The sequence below is a fragment of the Arachis ipaensis genome, chromosome B10 (genome assembly GCF_000816755.2).
Source record: "Arachis ipaensis cultivar K30076 chromosome B10, Araip1.1, whole genome shotgun sequence".
Lineage (NCBI taxonomy): Eukaryota > Viridiplantae > Streptophyta > Magnoliopsida > Fabales > Fabaceae > Arachis > Arachis ipaensis.
Window position 1 is genome coordinate 23,540,184 of NC_029794.2, and position 19,085 is coordinate 23,559,268.

The 19,085-nt window shown below is 34.7% G+C and overlaps 1 protein-coding gene across 1 annotated transcript in view; it reads right to left on the reverse strand.

The window, feature by feature from the left end:
* Window positions 1–2,015, reverse strand: part of LOC107624040 (protein NRT1/ PTR FAMILY 5.1) — an 8,216-nt gene extending 6,201 nt beyond the window's left edge. The window contains exons 1-2 of the mRNA XM_016326480.2: window positions 1,854–2,015; window positions 1,555–1,772 (exon numbers count right to left, since the gene is read on the reverse strand). Of these exons, the coding sequence (XP_016181966.1) occupies window positions 1,555–1,772; window positions 1,854–1,965 (330 nt within the window). The 5' untranslated portion in view covers window positions 1,966–2,015. The remainder of the gene's footprint in view (window positions 1–1,554; window positions 1,773–1,853) is intronic.

A 19,085-nucleotide genomic window follows, 5' to 3' on the forward strand; every position in this document is an offset into this window, starting at 1 on the left:
AAATAAACTAAACTATATATTATTTTAATTTTATAATATATATATATATATATTTGATAAACAAAAGAAAGAAAAATATTATTTAAACATCCTACAGAAGAAGAGAAGGTCATTTTCTCTTCAAAATAAAATTAAGGTGATGAGAAAACTTTAAAAATAAGGAATATGAAGCCTCAAGCATGCAGCTTATTATAAGCTCAACCCACAAATCACATACGCCTACTCCCAACTTTGTCATAAATCTTATTATAAAATTCTATCTTTATTTAAAAGAAGAAAAAAGTTAAATCAAATTTTATATTTCTATCACATAAATATTTTTATATATATCACGTCATAAATCACTTTTAAGTTACCACAAAACTTAGGTAAAACGAAGGTATCATTCTAACAACGATTTATATGTAATGGTCCATGCATGGCTACATGTATGTGTTAGAACTTCAAGCCATTTTTAGTTACATTCTGTTGGGTATAGTAATCCTCAGTGTTAGTTGTTAAAGAATTGTGTACCTTTAATTGAAAAACAAATTAAAAAGGAAAAATAAAGGGACAAAAATGAGTAAGAAAATATCTATATATCCTTTTGTTACTATCAATTACATGATAGTAATTAAAATTAGTTTTTTTTTTCTTATTAAAAATATTTTATCAGTTCTTTTATAAGCTGCCAAAAGGATTAGCATTTTCTTGAATTTCGATTACTTTATCTTTATTTATAAATGAATATTCAAAAGAGATGTCGTACATATTATATAATTTAAAAATCTCCTTAATTCTTGTATCCCACTTTTTAACCCTTTTTTTTCCTTCATAAAACTATATCTTTAAAAAATAAAATAGCATTAAAAATGAAATTGAGGGAATCAATTTGTCAAGGTTGAGATGAGGCAATAATAACTTCATCATGGTGGGGCTATGTGCTAATATTAAATAATAGCCAATTAGCTATGACAGTTGACAAATCATGCATATATAAACCGTTGCAAATGGGATGATTTTTTATTTATTTAAGGAATAAATCTTTTTTTTTCCCTTCTCCATTCTATTTATCTGCTTTTTGTTTATTTAAAACTCATTGGCAAAATCTCCAGTCATAAATTTACAAAGGAAGAAAAAATTCTAATTTATTATAGAGTCCACACGGCCAAATCTATCTATTTTTATTAAAAGGCCAAATAGAAATTATCTATTTTTATTAAGTTAGTGATTAGTAGTGAAGACTGATAATAAGTGAAAAAAAAAAAAACCTGTTGTATTCACTTCATAAATTTGGATCCACTTAACGTTTTTTTCCATCAACGTTTTTTTGTTGGGTGCAATAATGGAATTGTTTGGTATTTCGTTGGGAGTAGGTAACATGAAATATAGTCCAAACAATCAACTCTACATCGATTTCTTAGAAAATAATTGTAGACACGATTAGCCACGAAAAATAGAAAACAAATCCTTAATTACTTCAAGTGTATTCGTGGATGGCGCATATAGTTATGTCTCAAGATTGAATAATGAAAAAGTAATGTTTAAAAGTAAGGGTATATCGAAATGACTTACGAGGACATAAATGAGAGAAGAAATTGTGAAAGTCCAGAAACGACCCAAGTAAGAATCAGCGATGTATGCGCCAAGAATTGGTGTTATCCAAACAGATCCTGACCAGTTATTCACACTGATCACTGATGAAACTGTGTCTTCATGGAGCTCTCTTGTAAGGTAGTTAACCAAGTTTGAAGCTACTCCATAGAACGCCATTCTTTCAAATGCTTCATACCCTGAAATATATAATTCGAGTTAACCAAGATTACTGAACATTGCAGATCTAATAAAAAGAAAGCCTTAAATATTGTTCTCACCAACAAGAAAGGCGCAGGCTTTCCATTTTCCAGTTCTAGATGGAACTGCAGGTTGACCGCGGAAGTCAACAGTGCCATCTTGTGTATAATCTGCATCTGCTTTCGCTTCCATTAGACCTTAATTGATAGAGATCGAGAAGAGAAGAGAATATGGTAAGAGAGAACTTAGTGGTGGTAGCTATATATATACAGCGTCAAAACTAAACACTTATTATCATGTGTTAAATTTAAGGGATATAACAGTCTTTTTACTAAGCAGATCATACCCCACGCCATCCTTCAATTTTTTTTTAATTATATTTTTATGTATAGTGTTACTTGCGTATAATTATAAAAATACTTATAATTATTATGAGATACTATACCTTTTAATAAAAGAAATTTAGAATTCAATCATTATTAGGCTGATTTTTTTGGATATGGAACTGTAATTGTGTTGTGCGTGGTTATGATATATAAAGGTGTTAGACTAATTTGTGGGACAGTTTTTCTCAGATTTGGTTTTAAGAAATCAGACCATCCGATTTTAGTGTTGTTAAATTTTTTTTAAGCAAATCGGATGGTCCGTTTTGTATGGAGGGAGTACATGAAGTTCACATCAAGGTTATCGGACCCTGCGAGTTGTGAATGAATAAAATTTTAATAATTACCGTAAATGAAATCGGAGAGTACGTTTTGATTATTATATGTTTTTTTGAATAAGGTAAACAATTCGCTGGGTCCGAGTTGTACTCCTACCCCTCGCACCGTCCGATTTCTATGTGCTTGACACCATATGCCGGTAAAGCTCTCCTTCTCTCCATAACGTGGTCCAACACTTACTCACTCTCCATAACAAAATTAATTTGCGTCATTATTATCTATGTATAAAAAAACTGAAAAAAAAAATAAAAATAGACTATTGCTAAAACACAAATCAAAATACTGTGTATAGTAGAAAAATAGAATTTTGAGAAAAAAAAAATAGTGACTTATAACAGAAGTAATTGAACAAATATATTATTGACTTATTAGAAGAGTACATCCCTTACACTGTTGAGTAGCAACAATATATAAGCTCACTCTAACCCAACTCTTCAAGTAAAGATTCATCAAGAAAAGCATCTTTAACTAACTATATCTAACAAACTAATTAAAATTCGGTTAGAACTAGCCGTTAGTGTTAGTCTTTGTTAAGCAATCTTGCTCTCCTTCTTTAATAGTTTGAGAGTCATTATGTTAAAAATATAATTATTTATTTATCTTTTTTTATCCGTTTAAATTTTTTAAATAAGTAGTTTTATGATATGAAATACTAAAAATTTATTTTAACAATGATGTCCAAAATGGGACAAATTATAGTCATAGAGACAAAATCAATACTACAAAGATTCAAGAAATGAGATATATATCTCAATTCCTATTGTAAATCTGACTCAAAGCTCTAGCTCCTACTCTCAAAATTTTCAAAGAATTTTCTGTCAAATCTGCAACAGACCTAGACATATATCTTGATTAAATTTTTGAGGCATCTCAAGCATCTTTTTCACCAATCTAAGGAGCTTCAGATTTAGGAGCTTCTCATTATGTCACTGTTGATGGCCCTTCTAATCTTGTACAAGCTACTGAAAATCAAATTAAAAATGAGCATCTCTATATAGGTAATGGTTAAGGTATACAAATTTTTAACCCAGGCTCTTCAATTTTGCATCATTTAAAAACTGACTTATCTTTCAAATTTCTCAAAATCTGCTTAGTGTTTCTAAAATTAAGTCTAGTCATAGTTGATTAGAGTGATAGATATAAATAAAAAGTTGTGTATGATACTAACATATTTTCTAAAATTCATTCACGCAATACAAATCAAAGTTTCTCTTCTTTCCAATTCTAAGCTTGTCATTCTTCTCTCATATATACACGACTTCAGTTCTATTCTTAGAACTCTTTCTTGTATTCTCAATTTCTCTAATAGTATATTTTTAGAATTTCAAAAAATTATTAAGGCTAAAATTGCATTGTACAATAAAAGACCATCTAAATATATATCTCGCACCATAAATTTGTATTTTAACATTTTAGAGTCATACAAAATACATGATTATTTGTATGCAACTATGTCTTTTTTAAATGATTTTAAATATTTTATTTTATTTTATTTTTTACTCAAAATTAAAAAAAAATTCTCCAAAAATATTTTTTTACTATCACTATAATTACTACTATAACAATTATATTTACGATAAAAAAAAGTATAGGTACACAATGAAAATATTAAATAATGTGAACAATAGATATATTAGATGTTCAATTCTAATATTAAGATTAGGTGGATAATTTAGCGGTGTAGTGTGTTTTTAATTTATTGGGTCAAATTTACTAATTTAAAACTCATCGTTTATATTGTTCACAAAAATCATTATTTACCTAACAAAATCCGTACGATAATTGTCCGATCCTTACAACAAATACAACCTAATTAAAGTACTTTACACTAAAACAAATACAATCTAACATCCTTTTGGAGGTCGGGGAGAAGATTTGGTTTTGTTTGAGAACTTTCTATAAAAAGAAGAAGAATATATCCAAAAGAGTTGGAGCCTCTCTAGATATAAAATGGATAATTATTAACGAACTAGGAATGATATAATAGGATACATATTACATAATAGGAAAAGTATAAAGAGGTAATGAAATATTTGTATAAGGGAAAGTTTAGGGGCAGCAGATTTATCAAAATTTAGCCAATATTTAGTCAGTAAAAGAAAAATGAGTGATTTTTTACCATTAGATGAAATCTCACACCATTAAATATACTATTGATGGCTACAACTCACAAAATCTGCTGACCCCTTAGCACTCTTCTTTGTATAATGTGTACAATGGATGTTTATGGAATATTAGAGATATAACCATTAGTGTTATATTTTTCCATCAGCTGAAACTTTTGGGATAAGTGGTATCATGACATGGTATTAGAGCGCTAGATCTGAAAGGTCAAAAGTTCGATTTTTAGTGGACCCCAAAATCAGTTTAAGCTTTTAGAAAGATATTTATTATCTCTAGTACTCGGATGGTTATTCTAAATAGTATGGAGAATGCTCATTTTATAACTCAATAACCTATTGTACAAATAGTCCATTGTCTCCCTAGCGGAATCCTACATAATATAATAGTCAATTTCCTTTTAATAATAGAGATCGAGTACCTCATCAAGATTTTATAGCAAGCCTAGCTACTATAGTTGTAAGTCACCTTCATATCATTATTGGCAACTTCATTAACCAATTAAACATATCCTAGTGGTTCGAAAATCTTCAGCCACAACTTCTTGCCTATAGATATGTGGACCTCTCTCCCACTTTGTAGAGTAGATTGGGGTTCGAAGTTTCCACTAAAATAAATTGAACGAGTAAATTAAACAACACATGCATGACAATTTTGTGGCCACATCATATCCATGACCATATGTATGTGCACCGTCCCTTACTTAGCTTAGTACACATAATACCGAATATGAACAGTAAGAGGAGAGGTACCAATTTGCACCAACCCACTCACTCTCTCACTGCCTTATCGAAACATAGGGATAACGTGCAACATCACTATCTCTGGTGATGGTGAATTCAATGAAAATAAAAAAAAAAAACATTTTCTTAATTTAGTTAGTAACGATTTATTGTTTTTAAATTGTGTTTGCATTGTGGTTGTTGAAATAGTTGTATTGCACCGTTGTTAATAATAATAATAATAATAATAATAATAATAATAATAATTGATTTGACCATTATAACTTGGTTAAGACTTTATAACTTGGCTATAAATGCTATAGTTCGGTTACTAAAATATCAAAATATATAGCAGCGTTTTAAAACGTTATTATTCTTCATTTAAGTGAGATGTTTGGGAATGTAACAAGGACATCTCATTCCAGACATAGAAGGAAAGGAGAAAAGAATAAATAGGTCTCTGACATTTTGCCACGCAGACATTTAAATTCTTGATGATTGAAAAATACATTCATGTCCTTGATCTTCTCAAAACTAGGACATTTAGATCCTTCCGTTACATTGAGCTTTTGAGACCTAATGGAAATGTCTGACGTGAACTTCGTTCTGCTAACGTGGTTGTTACAGTGTGCTACGTGGAGGTGTGAAATGGTTAAGGGAAAAAATATTCCCCCACACCAAAAACACAACGCCGTTCGAGTCCCCCTCCCATGCCCTTCTTTTTGCTTTTCTACATTTCCTTTAAAACCCATAAGACAACAATACAATTACAGAAATTTCATAACAAAGATCAAAACTGAAAAGTCATAGTAATACTTTGTTTCTCCCTCCAAAATGAAAATACCAGTTTCTTCCTTGTTGCGTAATGGTGAAGTCGTCGAAGGAGAAGGTGAAGGGATTGTATTGTTTGCTTGTCATCTCTTTTCGTCTGCGAAGGTAAGCTTCGTTGACCTCATTAATTCCTTTTCTGTAGAAGAATTCTAGTTGGTACAGGAGTTTGGGAATGGATGCATGATGAATATTGTAATGTGGGTTTATTTTGTTGTTGGTCAAGGTTTAATTTATAAACTGCAACCTATTACATGAATGACAGTGAAATTTGTGTTAGGAAAAAGTTGTTTTGTGTAATTGTTATCTCTGATCATGAGTAAAATTGCATGCAAATAGAACTAAGTTTTGCAGAAAAGTGAAAGACACGTTCAAATAATTCAGAATGATAATAATGATTGGTTTATTTTTTTCAGATGGATGATTACTATGTGGTGCTAGTTTTCCATTATGGGGGTAATTTTATTAAAAGAGGTGGTGGTGAGCTTGTTTATGTGCATGGTAAGGTAAAAAAGTTTTCGAAGATGGACATTGATTTTGTCAACTTCGGGGACTTGATAACTTTGTTCAAGGGCCTAGGATATCAATCATACAAGGCTGTCTCCTGGTAGTGGTTTCTAACTCTCCTTCAAGAAGACCTAAGATATATAATGACTCATAGTTGGAATTTCATGTCCGATCAACAAAAGATAAATTTTACATTGATTATTTAACTTTAAATTATTCCATTTGCAATTTGTATGTAATTTTGATCTGAATTTTACATTGATTGTTAACTCAATACTCTATATTATTCTATTTGTAATGTGTATGTAATTGTGATCTGAATTTTACATTGATTGTTATAGAGGTTCTCTATATTATTCTATTTGCAATTTATATGTAATTGTGATCTGAATTTTACAATGGTTGTTAACTCACTACTCTATATTATCTATTTGCAATTTGTATGTAAACCTGAATTGAACAACATAATGATTGTTAATTGTACATTATCTTGCTTGTTTTAGCTATTTGATGCAGGATTTGTTGCCTGACCTGAAGGAGGTGATGCCAAATGCGTATCATCGCAACTGCTTGATGCACATTTGGAAGAATTTCATTAACCGATTCAAAGACTTGCATATTAGAGAGATCATCTGGAAGTGTGCTAGATACATTACTAAACCCGAATTCAAGAAATGCATGGAGACGTTGAAAGAAGTCAATCAAGGTGCATGGGAGTACCTAAACAAGTTTGAGCCATCTACGTGGGTTAAAGCTTATTTCTCCCATGATCCAAAGCTAGACAACCTCACCAACAACATGTGTGAGGTCTTTAATGCAATGATCGTAAACTATAGAAGCAAGCCCATTCTCACAATGTGTAAGGAGATTAGGTATTATCTGATGAGAAAAATGGTGAACCATAAGCGACTACTAGATAACTATCTTGGCAAGTTTGCACTAGTTCATCAAAAGAGGATGGAAAGACTTATCAATATTAGCACAAAATGGATGGTGAAGTGGACTGGTGACAATGAAAAAAAGAGGTTCGGGATGAGTCGCAAAGCAATAAGGGTGGACGTAGATCTCATCAACCATAGTTGCTCATGCAACAGATGGCAGTTGACTGGTATTTATATGCTAAGCCTTTTTACAATTAAATATTTATTACTATTACTTTATGTTTCATTTTAATGTGCTTTGAACTTATCATTCCATTATTGTTTTAGGGATGCCTTGCTATCATGCAATTGCTGCCATTAGAAAGAGACATGATTCGCCACAAGATTATGTGCACCCTTGGCTATGTATGGAGTCAATCCATAGGACTTATGCGCATTGCATTAAACATGTGCCAAGCGAAGAGTACTGGACAAAATATGAATTCACAAAGCCAGATCCATCCATCATCAAGAGACCAATTGGACGTCCGAAAGTGCACAGTAAGCAGAAGGATCCAGCTGAGCCATTCATGCAAGGTGACAAACTAAAAAAGTCATTTAGTGTGACTTGCAGCAAGTGTGGTGAAAAATGCCACAACTACAAAATATGCAAAAGAGTCCCATCCAACCCTAATTGGAAGCCAAAGACAAAGAAGGCGAAGAAGAAGGATGTCAGTACTTCTCAATCTCTGGTGGTACTTCCACTATCACAGTTAGCTTCCCCATTTAATGTAAGTTGAAAGTTTACTTATGGGACATTATCTGTCTATATAATAGTCAAGGAACTCATGACACTTTAAATATGATTGTATGCATCTTGTAGGGTCAAAATACTCATAGTAGCCAGGTTGACAATCCAACTTCCCAACAACAAGTTTCCATTGTAATGAAGACTTATTTTTTCAATTTGTTTTTTGAATATGTAACATATTGATACACGACTTGTGTCTATGAGCTAAATATATTTGTTTTGACAAACATAAAGCAGGTCCAGAATGTGGAAGCCCCAAGTCACCTGAACCCTATACCAAGTCCAACAACAATAAGGACTATACTTGTAGTAGGACCACCAGGACCAACACTAACTCTATATACAGCAGGGACCCCTAATTTGCACACTCTATTTAGACCTCCTGCCAAAGCTCCATCCATGGCCCCAAAAAGAGCTCAGTTGAATCATTCCAAGTCAAAGGCCAAAGCAAAAATTCTTTAGGCCACCTACTCCACTTGGCCAAGGTCCACTCCCATCCAACACTTAGGCTGCAGAAAATACTCAGATTTCACCATCAATATTAAGTGCATAAGCATCTAAGGAGACGTTGGCAGCAGTCACTCCTGCTACAACAAGGCTGTGAAGTCCATTCCCAATCCATCATCCAACAATTCAAAGTGAAGAATTGTGTCTCTCATTTTGTTTAAGTTTAATGTGTTTTCTTGTAATGGTTTATGGCAAACTTGAGACCTCCTTTTTATGGTACTTGTTTTGTATTGCTTCATTTTGGTCAAAGTAAACTTGTTATATGGTACCATGTAATTTAGCAAACTACATTGTTGGCAAACTTGTTTCTTCTTTTGGAGTTATAAAACTTATTTTTTAAATTTAACGACTTTAATTTCAGTTCCTGAACAATTGAGAGTCTATTTTTAACAGTAATTTCATTGTATTTTTCACAAACACTACAAAATATAGGGACTATGAATATCTTAAATGGCATTAATCATTACAGCACATATTAGGAAAAAAAGAACTACTTTGTGCTGCCATTGTTTTATTTTAGACACTACTCAATTGCTACACTTTATAACAACAGACAGAGCAACTATAACAACATAAATGAACCATCCAATTGGTTTTATTTTTTCATCTCCAAAGCAACAATCCTCTTCTCCAAACTATTGATTCTATTTTTCAACTTATGTGCCCTATGATGCTCTTCAAAAATTTTTATATCCTTCTCTCCCAGGGTCCTTGTATAAAAGCTCCCGAGTCTCCAATGTGTTCATCAAGCTAGACAAAAAAATTGCAACACGGTTCTTTTACCTACACAGCATACCACACAATTCAAAAATCATATAGTATTTCAGGTGAAAAATTGTGCACAACTGGTGCACAAAATTGACTCCGCAATATTCGCACAGATAGACTGGCAAGTGCACCGAATTATCCAAGTAATACCTCAGGTGAGTGAGGATCGATCCCACGGAGATTGTCGGATTTAGCAAGCAATGGCTACCTTGTAGATCTTAGTCAGGCGGATAGAAAATATAGTTGTTGTGGAAAAATGATTAAAAATAGAATAAAAATAGAATTACTTAATTGGTGTGAATTCAGTGATAAGAGAATGGTTGAGGCTTCGGAGATGCTTCCTCCTTCTGGATCAACTTTTTTCACTGTCTACTTCAACTTCTGATGATTCATTCCATGGCAGGCTGTACGTGATTAACGCCAGGTCAGTGGTCATTAATCTCCTCTGCTTCAGATCAAACGCCAGGTTAGTGGTCATCCAATCTGAACGGGGGTGAAGCTCCTATAGTCCATTCCCTTGGTGATCCTACTAAAAGTGCCACAGACAAGGTTGGATCTTCCGGATCAGAGAACGCTGCTCTATTGATTCTAGCCTATACCACAAAGGCCCTAATTGCCCTATACATCGGCTGAACTGATGTCTCCAAGTCCCCAACGAAGTCGTGGATTAGTCGTCTAAGAGATGTATAATCAAGCTTGTGGTTCAATACTATCCCATCAAGGACTTGCAAGAACCCATGTAGAATAGAGATGACGGTCAAGTTACACTCCCAATTCATTAGGATGAAGAACGAAGATACATCTTAGAATGGAATCAAGTATAGATTGAAATAGAATAGTGATATTATTAATCCATAAGAATCAGCAGAGCTCCTAACCTTAACCTAGGAGGTTTAGTTGCTCATAGCTTACAGAAAAGTAATGCAAAACGTGTAGAGTGGCCAAGAGCTCTTAACAAGGGTGAACTCTTGTCTATATATACTAATCTAATAACTAAGGATTACAAAAATAGGGTAGAATAGTCTTTTAGTGCGAAAATCCACTTCTGGGGCCCACTTGATGAGTGTTTGGGCTGAGCTAAGGGTGACTCCACGTGCTAGTACCTTTCTTGGGCATTGAACGCCAGCTTTGGACTCCTTTTTGGGCGTTCAATGCTAGGAAGGGGGTGAAGAACTGGCATTGAACGCCAGTTTTTTACCTTCATTTCCAGAGCAAAGTATGGACTATTATATATTGATGGAAAGACCTGGATGGTAGCTTTCCAATGCCGTTAAGAATGCGCCATTTGGACTTTTGTAACTTCAGAAATGCTCCTTCAAGGGCACGGAGGTCAGAATCCGACAGCATCTGCAGCCCTTTCTCTGTCTCTGACTCAAACTTTTTCAAAACTCCTCAATTTTCAGCTAAAAATTACCTGAAATCATCATAAAACGCAACAACTCAAAGTAGAATCCAAAAATGTAAATTTTGCCCTAAAACCTATGAAAATATAATAAAATTAAACAAAACATAATAAAAACTATATGAAAATAATGCCAAAGAGAGTATAAAATATCCGCTCATCAATAACCAACAAATTTCTTTACTTACCTTATAGAATGTGCACCCAGAGAAGACTCTATTAGGGTCTTTGTTAGTATTCGACATAAACATGATTGCATAAAACTCCATAAAAGCACTTCAGGGAGATGCCGCCAGCTTTCTCATCTCTGGCATGCAATACAAACGTCCCTGAGCTCGTTACGGACAATTCATGTCTTTGTCCTCCTCTTCCACTTCTCCTTGAACTCGTGGATACACCATCAGTGGCCATGAACAACTTCAAAGACCCCATTTTTGTTCACCCTTTTTGTAGGATTAAGGCTACATCTCAAACGGCATCATTTTTGGCGTAGGAGACTATTTTGTCCCTTAACCATTTCGCACCTCCACGTGGCACACTGTAACGGCCACATCAGTAGAACGGAGTCCACGTCATACATCTCCGTTAGGTCTCAAAAGCTCAATATAATAGAGGGATCTAAATGTCCTGGTTTTGAGAAGGTCAGGGATGTATATGTATTTTCCAATCTTTAAGGATTTAAATATCTGTGTGGCAAAAGGTCAGGGACCTATTTGTCCTTTTCTCAAAAGGAAGGTAAGAAAATTGTTTAAACACATTGCACTTTGTAAAGCCTATTATTTCACTCACTAACTTGAGCATCGGAGTACCTTTTGTACGTATCCACCCCCTTGTTCTCCTATTGCCGAGGTATAACTCATCTCAACGGAAAGCTCCTAGTTATTCACTGAAGGACGAGTTATACTGCGGCCAACCTTCACAAGAACAATTGGCACCCACTGTGGGGCTGAGAAATAAAAGATTCCTCTTTCTTTAGGTCCCAAAACTTTTAGTTCTTCTCATGGGTGACCAACCTCCTCCCACACCATCCAAGCATCTTCGAATGGTAACGGAGCTCAGCAAGCTAATCAGCGAATGGCAGAAGAAAACGAAAGAATGGCGAATCAGATAGCTGAGCTAAGCAATGCTCAGATTGAAAATAACAATGATCATAACGAACAAACAAATGACGAGGAAGAAAATTCAGATCCAACGCAAGTCTCTGAAACTCAACAACCAGAGGGAGATCAACAAAACGAGAAAGACGACGAATTAGACAGCACAGCTGGACCATTCACGACAGATGTCATGAATTTCAAACTACCTAGGAACTTTGCATTACCAATAACACTAACTCCATATGATGGTATGGGTGATCCAAAAAAATACGTCAAAAAATTTCGCTTTATGATGATGGTAAACAGTGCCTCTGATCCTATCTTATGTTGTTGTTTTCCTACTTTTTTAGACGGTCCTGCACTTGAATGGTCTTTTTCTTTGCCTACAGATTCTCACGCTTTCAGAAGCTCGCCAAGCTATTTGAAGATCAGTTCGTTACATCTTCCATATATTTACACGACTTCGATTATCTGAACACTATCAAGCAAGGACAACATGAAAGCCTAAGGGAGTATGTTACTCGCTTCACCAAAGTAGCAATGAGCATTCCAAACCTCCATCCAGAGGTCCACCCACACTCAACCGACCAACTTTCTGCAGGGTAATCTTTACGCAACAAGGACGAACCAACTCATCCCCAACCTAATCAACCTCGAGTTATCATTAATTGTATATCTGGGGGCTTTTCTGGTGGTGGAACTACAAGCTCAGCTTGTAAGCGCAGCTATCGAGCTATGCTTGCCGTTGAAGGCGCCCTCAACAATCCACGACCTCTGCCCAACTTCCCAAAGATGACATTCCAACCGTCCGACTTCCATTCAAATGAAATCAACTTAGATAACCCAATTGATATCTCCATTCAAATAGGGGATCTAATAGTCCGCAAAGTGCCATTAGATCCCGGGAGTAGTGTCGATGTCCTTTTGTGCTCCACATCCCAAAAAATGAAGTTGAGATAACACAATGCAACCATCCGCTGGAGACTTAGTAGGGTTCTCAGGTGAACGAGTACATGTCTTGGGATCTGTATGGTTACAGACCACACTTGGTGAGAATTCTCTAACAAAAACTCTAGATATTCAATATCTTGTGGTTGATTGTTTCAGTTCTTATAACTTAATCCTTGGACGACCTTTTCTGAATAAGTTCGGTGCTATAGTGGCAACAATTTATCTCTGTGTTAAGTTTCATGTATAGGACAACCTTATTGCAACAATTCAAAATGATCTCCGTGAAGCTCGGCATTACTATAATATCAGTCTAAAATTGCCTGTGGCCAACCGAGCTATAGGTGCGTAAATAAATGCTGTCCACAACTCGTGCGAGCTTCCATCATTGGCCAGATTAGACCCAAGAGCCGAGCTTCAAGATTGACCCACCCTAATGGAGGAGTTACAAAAAATCTCTTTAACTAATGATCCAAACAAGTTCACTTTTGTAGGTTCAGCTCTGCAGAAGGACGAGAAAAAGAAGCTCAGCCGATTTCTTCAACAAAATATCGACCTATTTTCTTGGACTCCCGCTGACATGCCTGGGATCGACCTTTCTATAATATCTCATAACCTGGCAATAAACTCATCAATCCGTCCTGTAGCATAGAAAAAATACAACCTCGGCATCAAAAAACGAGAAGCATCCCTAGAGGAAACTAAAAAGCTCATTGATGCCAAATTCATTCAAGAAATCAGGTTCACAACATGGTTAGCTAATGTTGTCATGGTAAAGAAACATAATGGTAAATGGCGCATGTGTGTCGACTTCACTGATTCAAATAAAGCATTCCCTAAAGATGCATATCCCTTACCATCTATTGATGCTTTAGTTGATAATTCATCTGGCTTTGGAACTTTAAATTTTGTGGATGCATATTTTTGTTATAACCAGATTTTCATGCATCCTTCAGATTAAGATTAAACTGCCTTCATAACTGAATAAGGTAATTTTTGCCAAAAAGTTATGCCTTTTGGCCTTAAGAATGCAGGGACTACTTATCAGCGATTTATGGATAAGATGTTTGCCAAACAAATTGGTCGAAACATGAAGATTTATGTTGGCAGCAAAAACTGAGATCGGCAAGTCTCACATAGACAACCTTGTAGAGATTTTCACACAAGTTAGACAATACATCATGCAACTAAATCCCGAAAAATGTGCCTTTGGTGTCCAAGGAGGTAAATTCCTTGGGTTTTTACTTACAAGCCAAGGTATAGAGGCCAATCTTGACAAATGCCGAGCTATTCTGGAAATGCAAAGTCCTTGAACAATAAAGGAGGTCCAGCGATTGACAGGGAGACTTGTTTTCTTATCAAGATTCTTACCTTGTCTAGCTTCTAAGTCTTTTTGCTTCTTTCAATCACTCAAAAAGAAGAATAACTTTAAGTGGGATGGTCATTATTAAACTGCATTTTCAAACCTCAAAAATATCCTCTCAAAACCTCCAATTTTGCAAAAACATGAAATAAGAGAGGAACTTTATTTTTATTTATCTATTACTGACTGGGATATTAGTTCTTTTCTTGTTACAGAAAGGGACAATGTGCAAAAGCCTGTTTATTTTGTTAGCAAATCTCTACAAAATGCCAAACTTCGTTATCCCAAGATAGAAAAGGTTGCCTTAGCATTAATATTCTTAGCTAGGCGCCTTTGACCTTATTTCTAGAGTCATATCATCAATGTTCGAACCGAGCAACCACTACGACAAATGCTCACAAAACCAGAATTAGCTAGACGACTAAGAAAATGGTCTATTGAGCTATCCGAGTTTGATATCAGATATCAAGCCTAAGGATCCATTAAATCACAATACCTCACAAATTTTTTTGCCAAGTTTACTACTCCCAACTCCGATGATATGCCAACGGAATGGACGCTTTATGTAGATGGTGCCTCTAGCTCCCAAGGGTCAGGAGCTAGAATTCTCCTTGAAGATGGTAATGGAATTGTTTTGGAACACTCTTTATGCTTTTTCTTCAAGGCCAGCAACAATCAGGTCGAATGTGAAGTACTTATTGCTGGTTTGAGGTTAGAAATAGAATTAAACATTTATGACATAATGGTACATTGTGACTCTTTATTAGTAGTGCTATAAGTAAATCAATCTTTTTAAGTCAAAGATCCACTTCTAACAAAATATTTAGATATTGTAAAATCACTCATACCTTCTTTTTCAAAATTTGAAATTCATCATATTCCAAGAGAATAAATTCACCGAGCTGACATTCTGTCCAAGCTCGCCAATACACAGTCACACACTTCAACTCTTCTACAATCCACTCTGGTTACACCAAGCATCAATTTTATTAATATTTGCAACATTAACCAGAGTGATGACTGGCGATGGCCTTATATTCATTATTTGAAAACTGGAAATATTTTGTTTGAAATCAGTAATTTGAAACAATTTTGACGACAAGCCTCATTCTTTACATTGTTAAATAATAACTTGTATAAACGAGGATATACTCGTCCACTCTTGAAATGTCTAAACAGGTCAGAGGCAGATCTTGCCCTAGTTGAGTCTCGTAAAGAATATGCAGTACGCATATAGGAGCATGGAGTCTATCTTCCAAAATTTTCCATGCCGGCTTCTTCTGGCCGAGCTTACAGAGAGATTGTCATCAAAAGGTAAAATCTTGCACAAACTATCAGAAACATGCTCCAATCATACATGTCCCAACCGAGCTACTACATAACTCTGAAGTAAGTTGGCCATTTTATCAATAGAAAATTAATATCCTCGGTCCACTTGCCATTGCACCAGGTCAGATGAAAATTCTAGTTGTAGCTATTGACTATTTTTTTAAATGGATTAAGGCCGAAATACTGGCCAAAATCACATCACAACAAATGATTTCCTTTGTTTGGAAACACATTATGTGCATATTTGGTATACCACAACATGTTATTACTGACAATGATAGCCGGTTTGTCAATCATAATTTCACAACTTTTTTACAGAATTTAAAAATTCAACAACATTTTTCTTCAGTTGAACATCCACAAACCAACGGATTAGCTGAAGCAGTAAATAAAGTCATCTTACATGCTTTAAGAAAGAAATTGGATGATGCAAAAGGGCTTTGGGCCGAGCTAATTCCAGAAATCCTTTGAGGATACAACACCACTACATATTCTACTACTAAGAAAATCCTATTCCGTTTAGTCTATGGGTCTAATGCTATGGTTCCTGTGGAGATCTCTCAATCCTCGCTGTGCACACAAGCAACCAACCGCAATGAAGCTCGGCGACTAGACCTGGATTCCATTGAAGACATCCGAGATATAGTTACTCTTCACCACCGAGAAATGTAGCAACACATAGCTCGGCGATACAATCAGAAGGTCAATCCTTGCTCCTTTCAAATGGTCGATTGGTACTTAGAAAAATTGAGCAAGCCAGACGACCTCCATCTCATGGAAAATTTGCAGCCAAATGGGAGGGCCCACTCCGAATTGCCAAAGTCCTAGGAAATGGAGCATATAGACTCCAATATTTAGATGGTACAATCTTACCTAACACTTGGAATATTTCATCTTTAAAGTAATATTACAGTTAAAAGACAATGATAGGCTTGTACTTTTTTTTCTACTCACAAGATTTTTTTTCAAAGAGGGTTTTTACTTGGAGAAGTTTTAACAAGGCATGCCTAACTGCACCTTTGTAAACAAGGGTCAAACAACAATCTATTATGTCTCAGGACAAGCCGATTTATATATCAATTATCTCCTTATCCGATCTCTGTCAAATTCGACCCGTGACTATCAAACGCAAATTATGACTAGCATGTCATCTGAGTCTACTATCCATTTCACCACATGCTCAAAAAACATCACAACTTTATCCAATAGTGATAACATTTTTTGGAATACAACCAAATTAATATTTTACCATATCAAATTACCAAATTGCTACCTATCAATCATAACACGGTCACAAAAATCGAAGTGACTATCTATAAAGATTATCCAAAATTCATCGGAGGAACTATTCCGACATATTTCATAAAACTCAAAAAACAATTTCATTGATCAATGAAACCACCAACCTATCTATCATCAAATATTATCTCTTAGCAATACAAATATATATATAATTAAATTTCTTATCAATCCATACGAAGCCAAAACAACTGGCTAAATACATAACCAAAATATCACAAGATCGATGATCAATAGTTTTTTTACAACTCAATCATTGTCTTTAAAACAACAAAAGCATAAAAAAAATACTAACAACAAACCATCCAATAATCAGCCAGGTTTTCATCTTTTTCCTCGGCAGCTTCATCGTCATCTACTAGCGTTTCCTCATGGACTACTTTACCCAGATCCATTTGGGGGAAAATCTTGGTCAGGGACAAAAAACTTGGCCTACATCACCGCCCGCTCAAATTCTTCAGCAAAGGCATATAATATTTTAGTTTGCCTACTGTTCTCCAAATTTTTAAGTTTTACAATAACATCAATCATTTGATTCTTCATATTAGAGAGGTCAATCTCATTTTTCTTTAGAAACTCTGATTTTTTCTCATAATTGTCCTTAACCGACTTTAGCTTTTCTTCCTTTTCTGAGAACTTCTTTTTCATCTTAGCTATCAGATCATTCTTCAAATCCAAATCTTCTCTCAAACTAGCCAGCTCATCAGTCTTTTCTAATAATTTTTTATGCTTTATATCCCGACTCCGACCAATGCTCGCCAATCGAAATTCGAGCACCTAAAAAAGAGCACCTATATCAGATAACTAAAAAATGTAATCTACCTTATACATGTACTAAAGTTGTACCTATAAATATTGATCAATAACAACATCCTTAACCTCATTAACTAAGGTTACATCGGAATACGACTGAAATGTCTCATCGGCAACAACCATAAAAGGAAAATTCTTATCCCAAACTAAAGACTCATCACCTCCGTCGGCAAAACCAGACAACTTTTCTTAATTACTCACAACAGTAGTCAGCTCCTCCAACGGAATCTCTATTCCTTTTTCCAATAAGTCATCAAAAATATCCGTATCAATAAGACCGGTATCCTTTTTTTAAAGACGATCTTCCTTATTTTTGGGATAGGTTGATTAACCTCCACTCTTCCATCTCCTTTGACAGGGTTCGATGATGATCTCTCCTTTTTGACATTCTTTATCTTGTACCGAGCTCTTAAGCTCGCAGCCGAAACTCCAGGATATTTTTCACCTAAGTAAAAACAAAGAAAAATATTCAAATACAAATCAGTTATGCTTCCAAACATATGGAGATCAACTATCAAAACTTATCGAGATAGTTCACCACAGACATTTTGTCCTCTTTCCATGGGAGCAAATCAAAAATAGAAATTAAACTTTCTCTATTAACAACCTCCATAAGATAGTCTATTATACCCTCATTCCTCGGATTTATCTCTTCGAAACCTAAATATGTTGTGGTTGTGAACACCATCAGAGGGGAAACTTCTCACCAAGGTGTTCATCCAGGTAGAAAGAAAATTTTTCTTCCGCCGATCTTACTTTCAAAAATATTTCTTTAAAATCTTTGAACGACAATTTGTAAAGTTTAAAAATTGAAAAACTAAGGGTACTATTCAAATTTACCTAAACCTCCTTCCAAACCCCTTTGGCCTGAAACATAGAAAAGAACAACTCTAAAGAAGGTTTCACCTCCAGAAATTCCATTAATATTTCAAAACACCTTAACAAAGCCCAACCATTTGGGTGCAATTGAGAAGGAGCACAGTGTTGGGAATAAGTAGTATGACGACAATTTAATCAATCACGTATCAAATAATTTGTTATTGTTATTATATTAAAATGTTAATATAATAAGGTCCTTGATTAAATTTAGAGATTTATCATTGTGATAGTGATCATAATATTGAGAGATAAATCTTTTATAATTTAATCTAAATTATTCTTGGTCATAGGATTATTAAAAAGGACATTAATAATCCGGAAAGATCAATATATATA